The 14,899-nt window shown below is 37.8% G+C and overlaps 1 protein-coding gene across 1 annotated transcript in view; it reads left to right on the forward strand.

Moving 5' to 3' along the window:
• The first annotated feature begins 818 nt into the window (after positions 1-818).
• Positions 819-14,899, forward strand: part of KLF3 (Kruppel-like factor 3 (basic)) — a 21,132-nt gene continuing 7,051 nt past the window's right edge. Inside the window, exons 1-3 of the mRNA XM_010073844.1 lie at positions 819-866; positions 7,152-7,248; positions 14,065-14,560. Coding sequence (XP_010072146.1) covers positions 7,192-7,248; positions 14,065-14,560 — 553 coding nt within the window. The 5' untranslated portion in view covers positions 819-866; positions 7,152-7,191. The remainder of the gene's footprint in view (positions 867-7,151; positions 7,249-14,064; positions 14,561-14,899) is intronic.

A 14,899-nucleotide genomic window follows, 5' to 3' on the forward strand; every position in this document is an offset into this window, starting at 1 on the left:
AGCTCCATTAAAGAAACAGAGTTGCAATGATGTAAAAAGAGTGTAAGTGGGAAAAGAATCCACATTTGTAGGCTCATACTTGGAAGAGGGTTTTGGCTTCTGCCTTTACCCAACCGGAATGGCCCACCATAAGTGCTTTGTATTTCCAGATCTCAAAAGGAATATATATTTTCTTCTTATACAAACTGGAAGATTCCCTGTCTTCCAGATGTAAAAAGAAAATGAGGCACTGCTGGCTAACTTTTCTTTGGAATACATATGACTGTCCCACATTTTGCATTTTTGAAGGCATAAAAATCAAACTTTTACTCATGTTTTTATATTTGTCTTCTCCCCTCGTCCTGTTGGAGGCAGACATAGAGAAATATTGAGGGGAAATTCAGAAAGAAAACATAAATCTTTCTGTTGCTTTGGATTTGACAGAAGAAGAGCTAAAGGACCCAAGCCAAAGCTCATTGAAATCAAGAGAAAGACTTGTATTAACTTCAGTGGGCTTTTAATCAGGCCCTGGATGAAAATGCAAGATGGAGTGTTTATTTTTCTTTGTCACTTAGGGGCCCGGAATGTGCATGGTTTCAGTACACACAGAAATACTTGCACCCTGTCATTTTACCCCTTTTTTATTTCACTCATTTTTTAACTAATCTTTTAGCTCCTATTGTTGTTCTTTTGTGTGCTAATAGTTAGCTGTGATCATTGCAGGTATCATTTAAGAAGTATGTGAAATACATGCTTTGAACTTCCTCTTTCAAGGCTTAATTGTGAAAAACAAATTTTTACTGAATTGTGTGCACATCCATACATTGACTTGTTTTTTGTCTGTTCAGAAATCCAGATAACAAGGAGTATTTGGCCACACAGTTTTGGTAAGTTGATTATTGATTATTTTCATTTGTTACTCTCAGTGTTTTTACTTAGTTGTTTTTCTGTTAATTTTAGAATACCATGGATGAGTTTATCCATTAGAAACCAATTAGATATCTTAATTCTGATGCTGTTAATATGCACAGGATTTCAAACATACTTTATATTTTTTCCCATGACAGAGGATAAGTGTTGCATTTAACTGCATTTAATATTGGAAACTGGTGTATAATAAATGCAGTACATTTTGTGGTTCACACCTTTTTTTTAGCCGGAAGTTCTACAAAATCGGGGACTGAGATTAAAATTATAATAGTTTTGTAAATGAACTTTTTAATTAACACTGCTAACAGGAGGTCTTTTAGAGTTCTTTTATGCTGTCAGCATTGAAGCTTTGTGTTTTCATTCCGAGGTTAGTTGCTTCCAATCCAGAATATGAAGTTTGGCAGAGCTGGTTTTAGGAGAGATTTAACCCTTCCCTGTTAAGCATTCGCTTGATGCTGAGGCTTCCTTTGAGGGTTTTGTAGCCGTAGTTGGTATCTCCCAGGGGAAGGAAGTGTAAGTGTAGATAGCCAAATGGAAAGATAAAGCTCTAACAGGTTTTTAATAGTAAACTAAGTCATAATGGAAAAAAAAACAAATGCGGGGTCTGCCTATCATGCAGTCAGTGTGTGTTACCAACAAACTAACTTGATCCATGAAGGCATGACAGACTTTAAAGAGTCTAAGCTGCTTTGATCAGTGCCTCATTTGTAAACACTACACTATCCAGCTCTTCTCCGTTTTTTTTTTTCCACTTCCGTAGGTACATAGAAGCTCATTGACATTTGCCCTGTGTTCAAACCCTCATTCAAATTAATTATTTAAGCTATTATTCATAAATGTACACTTTCTTTCTTTAGCATGAGATTTTTTTCTTCTTCCCTAAAATCAAAAATGTTGAATCTCTGTTTCATATTTCATGAAACAGCAGAACTCTTTACATAAAAGAACAGTATTTTCTGTCGTTCTTCCCTTGTAATAAAAATATAGGATTTCTGTTTCTTCTTTTAAATTATCTTAAAAATTAACCTCTTAAGAAAAACACAACAAAAAACAAAGTTCAGTTTGGAAGGGAAAGATTATCATACCATTCCACATACTTCACTTGTTTTCAAAAGTCTGATCTTTTATCCTTACTAGACTGTTTCTCCTTCTAAGAAGTAGCTTGAGACAGGAAACCAGACAGCAGTCTGCCCTGATAAGGGAGAATATTGTCTAATGGATGTACCTCGAGAGCTTTTCCCTTTAGGTTCAGTAAACGTGGAACTGAAGGTTCAAAAGTAGAGAAGATATTTTCTTAATGAGAACTGCAAGAACTTTTCTGCCCAAAATTTTTACATACAAGAATGCCATTTTCAGGCATGTGGCTTCGAAGAGTCTGCAACAGGATTATCGTAAATTTAATGGAAATACTGGTTAGTCTGCTACACAGCTGATAAATGATTATGTTGATTATGTCAAAGCAGTTCTAGGTAGTGACATCAACAAAGTTAGGATGCACAGGTTGTGCAAAAAAGCAGATTTTTCAGCCTGCTTGCAGTTCTGAAAGGAGAAAGGTAAAAGATTTTCAAGTCAATAAAACGCAAAAATGATCTGAAATACTAAATAACAGAATCCTATAGAAGTGTTCTTTTTCTTTATGCCTATCACATAGAACTTTCAGCAGAAAAATTTTGCCCAGGTACTGTTTTCTTTTTACATGATATCTTAACTTTTTCAACAGTTATTACCATTTTCCAGTGGAAATCCAGTGAATAAACAAACAGAAGGCTTCCAGTCAGTGAAGTGTTTTCTTGCTGTGCTAGTTCTTCATGATTCTCCCCCTGCTCTCTTCATGGCCTGGCTGCTTCGGTCCCTTCCGCCAGCACTGTGTCTGGGCCTTTGCTCCTTTCCCTGCACTTGCTTACTTTGACTGAGTCTGGCTGCTGTGGTGAGCTGGAGAGTTTCTTTGCCTGCTGCTATTTTGGGGTCCAGCATAGTTAAGTGCTTGCTTATTTCCCATTAAAGTTAATAGAACTTTAGAAACACTTTTTTTGCTGACTCAGGTCTTGATGAGCAACTGGTGCAAACACACCTTGTTACTAGTCCTGGAAGACACTTTTTGTACCTTTTCCAGGGAACCTGCTCTCAGAAACTGGTTTTTCTCTGTCAAACTCTTTTTCAAGGTTCCACTGAAGAAGACTTCTCACCCACGTTCAGAAAACCTCCCCACCCTTTGGATTTCATCAGTGGAGAGTCTTCTATGTCATTTCTCCTTAGTATCAGGGGAAGTTTGACTCAAGGCTCACAGAAGAAGTAATAGTTTCAGAGCAACAGTGTTAAGTTCCAGAGGGCTTGGGCTGAAGAGCTTTGGCCACATGTCTTAACGCTGGCTGCTAGATATCAACAGTGCTGCAAGAGCTGCAGTGTCTTTGCGGAGGGTACTCGTGCAGTGCTAATTTAGCAGATATCATTAAATTATTCTGTAATTATACCAGCAATAACAATCATACCTTGAAGCTTCTAGACAAAGCCTCACTGTACAATGAGGCAGCATTCCTTGCTTCCCCCAGGCACAAAGATTGAGAAAGCAAACCCTGTGCATGCTTTCATGCAGGGTGAAGAGAAGCAGAATTTATGGTCACCACCTCCCTATCCACAACAAGAGCATCTGTCAGGTCACTGACTGATTTTCCAGGTATTTGATGAGAGCAAAGGCTCTTTATTAGAGGGAGGCTTTGTAGTTGTTGGATGTACACAGTCAAAATTGTCCCTCCACCCCACCCTTTCCTTTCATAACAGGTCTGTAGAGTTGGTGGACCTTGAAGGGAGATGTACAGAGCTGCTGGGAGTAGCTGCAATGCGGTTGGTCTTCTACAGCTGCTCTGCAGTGTAGATGTGTAGTTTGTGTGTTCTTTAACCACGCTCATTTCATCCTGGGTAAATAATCTGTAGAAGCCCTTATTGTCACAATGCACATTAAGTACCTTTAAGCTTTCATTTACTCTTTATTATGTCTCTGAAACAGTGAACCATACCTGTCAGGAAGTTAATATTGAGAAGTCTTCAATCCTAACAAGGTGGTGAGCTCTTCTGGAAGCAATACTTTGCTGCATATTGGATCATAAGGCCAGAGTTTGTGTTTTTTCGGGCTGTTTTCACTGGACTTCATATAGGAAAATAGTGAGGGACTTTGCCTGGACTTTACCTTGCACCTGTCCTTATTTGCATACAAAACCCAATTGCTTCATTTGTCTTTCTGCAGTACAGGGTGTGAGCAAAATCTTATCAAAAGCCATGTCCTGTTTGGACAAGTTGGACTGACTTGGCAGAGATCCACAGGGTGGAGTGAATGGGAGGAGGCAAGAAAGAAAACTGGGTGGCTTGTTAGCAGAAAAAGAGAGGGAGAGCAAAAAAAGGAGGGTGGAATGTTTGCCTACTGGATTGTAGTTAATTATTTAGTTTCAGATTACATGCATTTTAAATTCTTTTGACCCACATGAAAAACCCCTTTAATGCAAAATAGTTTATCTAACAAAGTGAAAGACAAAGGCCCTTATTTTTTAATACACTTAATATGAATATATTGTTGTCTTTTCACTGTTTTTTCCAGAGTACCTCAGGAATGAGAGGCAGTATTTTGATTTTCCAGAAATTAGTTGTGTTTACTAAACAATTTGTGGGCTTTCAAACAAGTACATTATGAAATCAGTGTGTAAAGTAGAACCCAACTGTTTTTTCATTCCTCTGTAATAGAAACAGATAAGGCTGTTTACCTTCTCTATTGCCCCCTTCTCAGATGTTTAGGAGAGAGAGATTGTGAGCTTTTGAGCTAGCAGGCATGATTTTACAAATAGACCAGGAAAAACTACTGACTTCTTACTAGAAGTAGCATGCTTTGTTTTTGTATGAGTGTGCATGCATGTGTTTTGTTTGTGAATGTGGTCCAAGCAATCAATTTGGAACATTATTTTTAAATACAATGAGAATTGTTCTGTGAGTTTATTTGCAGCCTAGGGAAAGTGTCCTTCTGAGCTAAATTTTAAATGCCAGACCCAAAGCTGGTTTATATTGACTCTATAGCAGCTCTATCAGTTTCCACCAAATAAGAATCTTACCCTCTGACCTGGACCGACAGGACCAAATATTATATGTTAATTGATTTTCCTTTCTTGAAAATTGGTTTCCAGTCACTATCAAATAGGGAAAAGAAACCTACCGTTTAAGAGTAACATGGTAACGAAGTGCTCAATTTCTGTACTATGATGCAGCAACAAAAGTAATATTTTCCTCTGCTATTCTTAGATGACTGTACCTCAAAAAGACTGAGAATCTCTTTTCACTTTTATTCAGGGCATTACACTTTCTGTTGTCTATGTCAGTCTAATTCCTGCACAGTAATTTAGATCCCTCTCAGGAAACAGTCAAATGTGTATCAACACATCTGAAATGTGTATCAAGTGTCTTTCACACACTTTCTTGAAGTAAAAGGTGAAAAGGAGTAACTCTTAAACTGGAGAAAATCCAACTTTAAAACAACAAAAATTATGAAAAGATTAGCCTAGGAGCATGACTGCATGCTTAGAACAAACTCTTTCTTTCCTTCTCTTTCTCACTCTCTATCTTTCTTTCTCTTTCTTTCTGTCTTTTTCTTTCTCTCTACTCTTTTTCTTTCCCTCCTTTCTTTTCTTTCTTGCTCCCTTCCTCCCTTCCTTCCATTACAAATTGGTGTGTCACTTTATCCATGCACATGTAAACTAAAAATTTAAAGTTTCTTGAAACCTGAAAGCAAGTACTTCCAAATTCTTACATGCAAGGTCTGAGATGGTACATTTTACTGCAAACATTTTTTACATCTAAAAGTATAAATTTTTTCTGTTTTCACAATGCATATATATGTATGGGAATGTGTGTGGGTGATGGATAGATACACATACATATATTTGATGTGTGGATATATTTCTGGGAAGACAGTCCTCTGAAACATTAGTTCTAGCTATGTGAAATGTGAAAAGCCTGAAAAAGATAACAATTTAAAGAAAAATAGTATAGTTACTGACCTTCTCACAGACATACTTAAAGTATTTACAAAATTATCACAGCTTTTAACAAATAGTGCCATCTTGCACAACTGCTTCTAAAATAAAACTACATGTTAAGATTAAACTGGAAATTGCATTGAGCTGCTCTGTTTGTTTCACTTCTTTGCAATTTGGTTTTGTCAGGCCTTTGACTTTTGTAGGAAGAGTTATGAAGATACTTTAATTTACTTTTGATACTTGTTTGTTTCTGTTATTCAAAATGTATGCTGTTGTAGTATATTTTCATAAGTCTTTAAACTTTATTCACATACCTGAATAATTAATGATAGGCTTGTAACAACTCATGCTATCTTTCTCTGGAAGCTCTTAACAGTTTTATCTAAAAACACATGTGATAGTTCATTGCAAGGTTGTTCATTAGTGTAGGCTTATTAGAATTGTTTTAATTTGAGAGGGTACATTTAAGTTTCTGGGAGAATTTCCCAGCCCCAACTACAGAGACGTTTTTGAGCCTTTAGCCTACTTCCACAGGGTGAAATTGTCTGGATGGTGTGGTTTGGCTGCATTTGTTTCTTTCCAGTGCCATCTGCTGGTCAAAATTGATTTTATTTTTTTGTCCTCACGAGGTCATAGCACTTCCCAGGGAGGGCTGTGCACTGTACAGTGTATGGTCAGAACTTGCTCCTTTAACATCAGTCATATAATGTGTAACCTCAAGTGATTTATAAAAGCTCGCCAACATCTAAATGTCACTGAGAAAAACTTTCTTTTGCTTCTCTTTGTTTTTACTGTGTACGTGAAAGTTTCAACTTTTCTGTAAGGGCAAGAGATAATCCTCCCCAGAATCAGTTCACTGTATTATCAGCTAAATAAGATTATTATGAAGTTATAATGCTGATGAGAAATGCACAGTCTAAACTCTGATGTGTTTACACACTAATGACAGCTAATGAAAGTGACAATTCTGTGATCTTGGTATGCTGACATGCACAATGAAAATTCGAATTAACTTTCATTAAAGTGAGCAGCTGTCCCTTTGTTTCAATAACAATTGGGAAAGAATAAATTTACAATAACTGAAGTATTTAAATGAAGCTCAGTCAAATATTTAAGAAGCTATGTTAGAGTTCACAATAATCTGACAAAATTGTTAGTTCCTTACAGTTCAGAAAGTTGATTATGGAGTTCCCTGTGGCTTTCTAACACCTTGTCTTTCCCCTGCAGGCCAGGACATCAGAGGCATCAGAACAGGTGAATAAAGAAGATGCTAATGTTTGACCCAGTCCCTATCAAGCAGGAAGCCATGGAGCCTGTTTCAGTGGTAAGACTTAAAATATTTTAGCCTTTGTGATGACTGTAGTTTTTCCACTTTTACATTCATACTGAGTTTTCTCTAAGCTTTAGACTAGCCTAGGAAAGGCTGTAATGTTATGTTTGGTTTTAGGACAATCAGATTTACATTGTAGGAAAACTCTTTCTGTAGTTTATTAATTATTGCTCCTGAATGACCTGCCTCGTTACCTCCACTGGTCCTCCCATCCACAGAGCAGGAACATCTAAGTAATCCTCAGCCACTGTAGTGCAAATATCTCTGTAGCACATGCTGCTGATGGAGATGGGTTGAAATTAAGTTGCCAGACTTCACAGTGAAGTGGCAAGAGCCTGTGGTTTCGATGTTACACGTTTGAACTAAACGAGCACCTGCTCACTGTCCCCTTTTCTGTTTCTCTCTTGGCCTTGAAGACATGTGCCTGGGGTTAACTCAGCTCTCTAAACAGCAGAAAATTAATCCTGTCAAAAAAAGTAATGGCTTTTTGCTGGATAAACTGGGTGCATTACCATACCACATGAACAGATGGAACTAGGGCAGTGGAGGAGGAATGGGGAAAAAAGGGGAAGGGGAGACTTTTTGATTGGATTAATTTTCTGTCAACTTGCTGTATAGGGTCAGCTCAGAGAAGAGTCTGATGAGCAAGAGCAGCAGGAACATGTAGATGGGAGGGAGACAACGGGAATTGTGATGATTTAGGCTGCCAGGGAAGTATGGCCTTAGGAAGCAGTTTCATACATACTTTTCCTATTCAGATGTAGGCTGCTGCTGAAAGGGAAGGCTCATGCTTTTCTTCCTCCTTTCCAGCTTTGTGTCTCCTTTGTATGACATGACTTGATTGTGTGGCCACGGAATTATTTGGATCCTTTGGATCAGCTTATTGAATGGTCAGAACTGCTAACCCACCAAAAATACCCTTATTTTTTGGTTGGATCAGGAAGCTGATCTGACTCATTATGTGCAGCTGCTCAATGCTAGAGCAAGGGGAGTCGGAAGGATGAGGGAACAGGACCTCCCCTTTCGGCAGTAGCCTGCAATAAGATCAGGTTAAGTGTAACATGAAACCACACTACTAGAAATCAATTAAAAGCATGAAGTCAGTGTGCGTAGACTGCATTAAAGTCATGTTCTCAATGGCATCTTTCAGTTAAACGTTTGCTTCCTGTTTTATTTAAAATGTAGAATAATTGTAATCAATTTAAATGCATCTGTAAGCAGTCTGATTTCTTCAGTGCTGTCAGTAACACTTTAGAGAGTTCAGTTTATATGCATTTTTAAATTACAGTTTGACTTTTATGGGGTTTATTTACTTGAGAGCCCTGATAGGAAAAGAACTGATCTGTCACTGAGGGTGCAAGTATGACAAATTCCAATATTTGGGTGAAGAACGAACCTTAGTATTAGCCAGTCTGTCTGTCACTTCAATCACAACTATTGGAGAACCTTGTTAAGATTAGTGATGATTATCTATGACTATCTAAGGATGTCTAATGAGGCCCATCAAAGGTGGAAGATAGGCCACTTGTACATTGGAAGTGTCATTAAATGAATAACAGAAAAATCACTATAGAGATACTGTGGGCTGTCTTTTGTACACATCTGCCTTCATCTCCCAAAGAACATTCTGGAATGGCTTGGGATGATGCACATGAGAGACACAAGATCCTGTCCCAGATGGCTGTGTGCTTCTGCAAAACAGATGAGGTCAGTCCCTCAACAGGCTGACCAGGAGAGAAGTGAGCAGTCTTCCCCAGACCAGCAGATGAAGGAAAAACTGCAACAGGAAGAACAAGGAAGCATTTCTGAGCCAAGTGCATTTCAAGACTGTAGTTTCAAATGTTGCTTATTCTATACCACATGCTCCTTGCAGGGGTGTGGTGCCTTCCCCACATTGGATCTCTGGAGTCATCCTGGGTGTTCTTATAACTTGGTGTCATCACTCTGACCAGCTGTTAGAGATTCTTCAGAGCATTTTACCAAATTTATATGCTTTCCCTTTTGTTATTGCATAATGAAAAAAAAAAAAAGGGGGGGGGGGGGGGAAAGGAAAAGCAGAAAGTCCAGAGGAAAGGACATTTTTTGAGTGAGGTTCCCCTGGTGGAGATTACTCTGGTTTCCCTCGGGCTGAAGTGTGTGTTTCAGCTTCTGTACACTCATAGGCTGTTTAGCCCTAAGCCCTTGAGGTCCTGGCGTCCCCAGCACTTCTTGGTTTTGTGGCTTCCTTGGATCACTGATGCCATGGCTCCCCAGAAGAAACTGCTATGGAAACAGCTCTAACGGGAGGAATTGTGGTACAGGGAGAATATAGGAAAGGATAGCTGCCACTGAGTGTGTTACTTTTCTTTTGAGGAGGTGGTAAGGAAGAGGAACTGTTCCTCTGATGTTTTGGAGGTGTTAAGCATAGCATTCAGTTCACTGCGGGCTGACACAATCAGGATTTATTTGCGTTGTATCTTTCATTCTGATAGTATCATTAGAGGCCAAACTAAATGAAACTCCTTGGGAATTATTCATTATTTTACCTGAATATACACTGTCCATAGGTACAAAATCTGTCTTTAAAAAGTAGCAGTAACTGGGGTGGGAGAAGGAAACAAATTCTGGTTTTGACACCACTGTATTTCAGGGTGTGTGGATGAAAGGATTAAATATACTTCTCAGGTGACTGAAGCTCGCACCCACAGTATTTCATCACTCTAACAACAGCTCATGCTCTTTATTGAATTGAATTATTGAACACATTTTATGATCGTTCTTAATGAAACACTGACAGAGTCATCTGAGTCCTACCTAAGTATTTGCTCTGAGAACTTTCTAAACATTTGGACAAATACCAGTGACCATTTAGTGAAAGCAGTTGCTTTTTTGTGTGTTACGATCTTTGAACGTAAATAAACAGCTTTTCTCTGCCCTTCCCATCAGTCCCAGAACTACTTGTTTCACCTGTTTTAAAGATAGGTATGTGCTACATGAGGGGTTGGGGTTGTAAGTACAGATTTCATGTGGTGAGAATGCTTTTTCGTGTATTAGCTACTATTTGGATTAAATCCTATTCATCCTCTTACATGGTAGTGATTTGACAAATATTGTAAGTAGACAAGCAGATTCTTCACCTGCTTCTGTTTTTCCAAGAGGCTGGCTAGATTTTTAAGTTAAATTCATAGCATTATATAGTTTATAAAAGACTTGGTGAATTGCTTCAAAAGCTGTTTGCCTGTACAACAAAGATGATGTTTCACTGTGTCAGTATAACAGAATTTAGCAAATTCTAACAGAGTAGTGCCTGATAATGTTCCCTTGTGGAAACAGCAGTGTTCTGAGTGGCGATAGGTGTGCTTGTGACGTATTTGGCCAGTCTTTATTCTTGATAGATTGTCAAGAGGAAAAGCATGATGATTCTTTCTCCTTTTGGATTTATTGATTTAATTGTATGAGCCACGTGGATATGACTCAAAAATATTAGAAGTTCCTTTGATTTGTTTTTCCAGTTTCTTTTGTGGCTCAGTGCTCTGTATTTTATTACAGACAAACAGCAAAGAAAGGTAAATGAATTGCTTTGTAAGACCCAAAGAGGGAAAGTAGTTGTATCAAACATTAAAAAGAGTTAGATGGAGACTGTGAAAGAGTTGAAATACAATCCTGCATCATTATAATTATCTACTGCAATGACATACCATTCTGCACAGGGATGTTTAGGAAAGCAGAATTTACAGGAAGGTGGGAATTTGCTGGGTTTCTTTCAATTCAAGTCAGACCAAACTCCTCCATATACTCTTTCTACACACCAGAAATCCAAGGAAAATGTATCATCTTCAATATTTCAGGCAACAGAACAATGATACCTAATTTCCCATTGTTCCACCGGAATGCTTCGCCTAAGTTCTAGGACAGGTGAGGAAAGACCGCTCGTGCAGGCTGTGAAGTACACTCCTTCTTAGAGGTGGTGGCATTTAGAAAACCCAACAGGTAGTTGGGCTATTTTTTGTTTTCTGTTGTTAATACTCCCTGTTTACAGGGGGATACTGTGAAGTCTTCCTTACTCTCCCATCCCAGATCCCCCTAGAGGTACTGTCCACTTCCCTGGCAAAGAAAGGGAAGGTGACCTACCAGATTTGAAAGCAGCGGTTCATATCAACCTAATGGCAGTTGCTGTGTCCCACGGAGCTAGAAACTGAAACTTTGCTATGCTAAAAGATACAGGAAGCTTAACTTCAGAACCAGGAGATAGATCTGAGTGTGATTTACCTCCAAACGAACAGGTTTCCAAACACAGTTCATTGATAGTGAAGGAAAACTGTTTTCCACCAGTGTCTGATTGACAGCAGATATTCTCATTGTTCTAGGATCCTTCTCAATTTTTTCACCCATTTTCTTCCCAACACAGATAATTTATCGTGCCACATTTTTCTATCACTTTATCTGCAGTTCAGGTAGAAAGATAGCAATTAAAATTGCAGAAGGAAGAAAAGTTTAGAGAAATTGTTCAGCTTTCCCAAACTGCCAGAAAAAATAGCTGTTGTTGTATCTGTGCCAGCTTAATTGCAACAATGAAAACCTATGCAAAATAATGCAAGGCATATGGAGTAAAATAACCAAGTCTCTAAAATAATAATTTATTAAAAACATATTTATTTTTTTCCTAATTCTTGGAAGGTGTTTCTTCTTTGTCCAAATATATTTTACCTAACTTTTCTAGTTTACGGTTCTCTGCACAACATTTTAATAGCTTGGTATTCTTTCAGCACACACACCTGGTGTTACTTGAAGAGTTGAAAGATAACTGTTTATATAGAAATGTTACAGCTTGGAAATGTCTCATTCTTTAATAGACTCGTTGACCGAGAACGTTCCCTAAGATTTAAATTGCATAATCTTTTGATTTTTAGTATTCTTGCAGTGGAAGAAGTGTTCATAGGTAGTGACCTTGTGGTCATCCCGGGCAAAACTGCAGCACTGTAAATGCACTGATGCTTACTGGTGGAACATTTATAGTTTGTTGAAGCTGTGTAAACTTTGTACTGTAAACCAATAACAGCAATTTTAACGGAAGCGCTTAATTTCTCTTATGTGTTTGAATTTTGAAGTTTTGCCTATGCCTGTAACTTGATCAGATTTAGTAGGTATTAAATGCTGTTAAATATTAGACTCCATCAATATTCAGCGGTCTTCGTTACTTAGAATGCTAATGGTTTTGTTGCTTGGCTCAGCAGTGGTGGAAAACCTATAGAACTTGTTTTAGCCAGCACTGCTTGTAATAATGGCATTTTAATAGAGCTCTGAGGAACCAGTTACTATCAAAGATGAACATTTTTATAGATTGAATTTGTAAGAATAGTTGTAAAGAGTCATAAGTAAAGTTTCAGATGTTTTAATGTAATATTTACTGTTTGAAGATTAATCACCATTGTGTATGCTGCTTTATTTGAGTATTTTATGGAATAGGTGACTCAGCTTTATTGTTTTATCACAGTGCTATGAATGCAGTAGGAAAATTTAGTATTTTCTAAACTCACCATTTCAGACAGTACCTGAAAAGAAGAAAAATACATTTTTGTCATTTTGCAAAATTACCTTTAGTTAACTTTGACATTTAAAATCAATTAACTGTCCCTCACAGGGAAATAGAGGTAAGAAACCAAGAAGATTTGTTGCTACAAGTTTTAACCCCAGAAAAAAAAAATTATATGTCCTGGAAATGATTGTATAAAAATACAATAGTTTTATACTTCTTATCTGTTTCACTTTCTGCCATTTTGAACTTTTTTTAATCCCAGTCATCAAAGTGCTTTTGGTGCCAAAGAACTCATCAGGTTTTTAATATTAGTGTGAAAGTTTTTAGCTTTAATGTGAAGCTTTACTTACCTAGAATCCAAAGATAGTTTTTAAAAAAATTCACAACATCTAAGGGCTAAAATCCTGTGTGGATTGCATTTTCTATGTCTATCTGCTAGTAAAAATCTCAGTTTTCAACACTTTTTAAATGCAAAATTGTTGTGGATAGTTGTTTAAGAATACTATAATCTGCAATGAATGTTAATACTTCTTGGTTTACAAAAATTATTTCCACTAATATGGGGAGATTGATATGTAGGTCAAGATTAGCTTTGGACTTTGTACGATCTTTTAACGAGAACCACTAGCCACCGCTACCAAAAATGTTCTTCCAGCATGCCAGGTGTTTATCCTTGTACTAGCTTTTCAAAATCAGACTGGCTAGTTAGCTGCTTTATTTCTCAAAAAAAAAAAAAAAAAAAAAAAAAAGTTTAGAATTTACTTTTTGCACTCTTGAGTTTCTTATACATTGCTTATATAGTTCAGCTGTGTATTTTTTTTATTGCTTTTAGGGTTCAGATACATAATTTCTTGCTTCAGTGATGATTGTTTTCCAATTACTTAAGCAGTTGATTGAGACCCATTACTTGCAATTCTGCATCCAGTTCAACTCTCCTCTTGCTTGACTTCATGATCCTCAGTATGTAGATACACGCTGGGCATAGCACCATATATCTCCCAGGTCAGTTGAGTAATGTGCAGCTTAGTATATGAAAAGTAGTTTTAAAGGCAGAAAAATAGTTGAATAAGCCTTGAGGATTTGTTTTCATCAGCTGTTTTGCATTGCTTCAGAAACAGTGAATCAGTACTTGATTAACTTTGTGTGAAATCTTAGGCTTTATTCACTTTTATTTAGAAAGTACATTAAAGTGATTTCTTGATACTTTTTAATTTTGTCTCAGTTTTATTAGCTGCCTTTCTTTTTCAGCAGTAATTATGTGTTGTTGGTTTTTGTTTTCCCACTCCTTCTTACAGTCATACCCATCCAATTACATGGACCAAATGAAGCCAAACAAATACAGCGTCATTTATTCTACACCGAGTATGCTGCACAATAAATTCTACTCGAGCCCTGAAGGACTATCAAATGGAATCCAGATGGAGCCAGTAGACCTTACGGTGAACAAACGGAGCTCACCACCTTCAACTGGAAGTTCTCCTTCCCCCCTAAAATTTCAGACTGTGCACAGGAGAACTTCACCTGGATTGACTCTGTCCTCACCCAGCTCACCTCTCAGTAAATTCACACCATCACCCCCAGGAGTACAGCCTATTTCCATGCCAATAACAATCCCACCTGTAATGGCCGCTGCTCTTTCACGCCACGGGCTGAGAAGCCCTGGAATACTCCCAGTTATACAGCCTGTTGTGGTCCAGCCGGTTCCTTTTATGTATGCTCCCCATCTTCAGCAGCCCATCATGGTGTCCACAGTTCTTCCAGATGAGATGGAAACTCCAAGTAGCATGCAAGGTTGGTGTTGTCAGAGGTTCTTTTTCATGCCGTCTCATCCTGGGAAAATAACTGTAAATCTAAACACTTTCTTGTGTGATTTTCACATTTTAGGAAACGCAACATAATTCCTGTTCTTCTAAAATATGCAGGCATAGAATCTACAGTGTAAATATTTTACCAGACTTACCAAGGTCATATTCTGTTCTGATTTATACCTGCCTAAAGCTGTTTATTGACTGTGATTTGGACTGATAAAAATGTTGGACTGATCATAGAATCATAGAATGGTTTGGGTTGGAAAGGACCTTAAAGATCATTGAGTTCCAACCCCCCTGCCATGGGCAGGGACACCCTCCA

Source organism: Pterocles gutturalis, unplaced genomic scaffold (assembly GCF_000699245.1).
Source record: "Pterocles gutturalis isolate BGI_N339 unplaced genomic scaffold, ASM69924v1 scaffold24146, whole genome shotgun sequence".
In the NCBI taxonomy this organism is placed as follows: Eukaryota; Metazoa; Chordata; class Aves; order Pterocliformes; family Pteroclidae; genus Pterocles; species Pterocles gutturalis.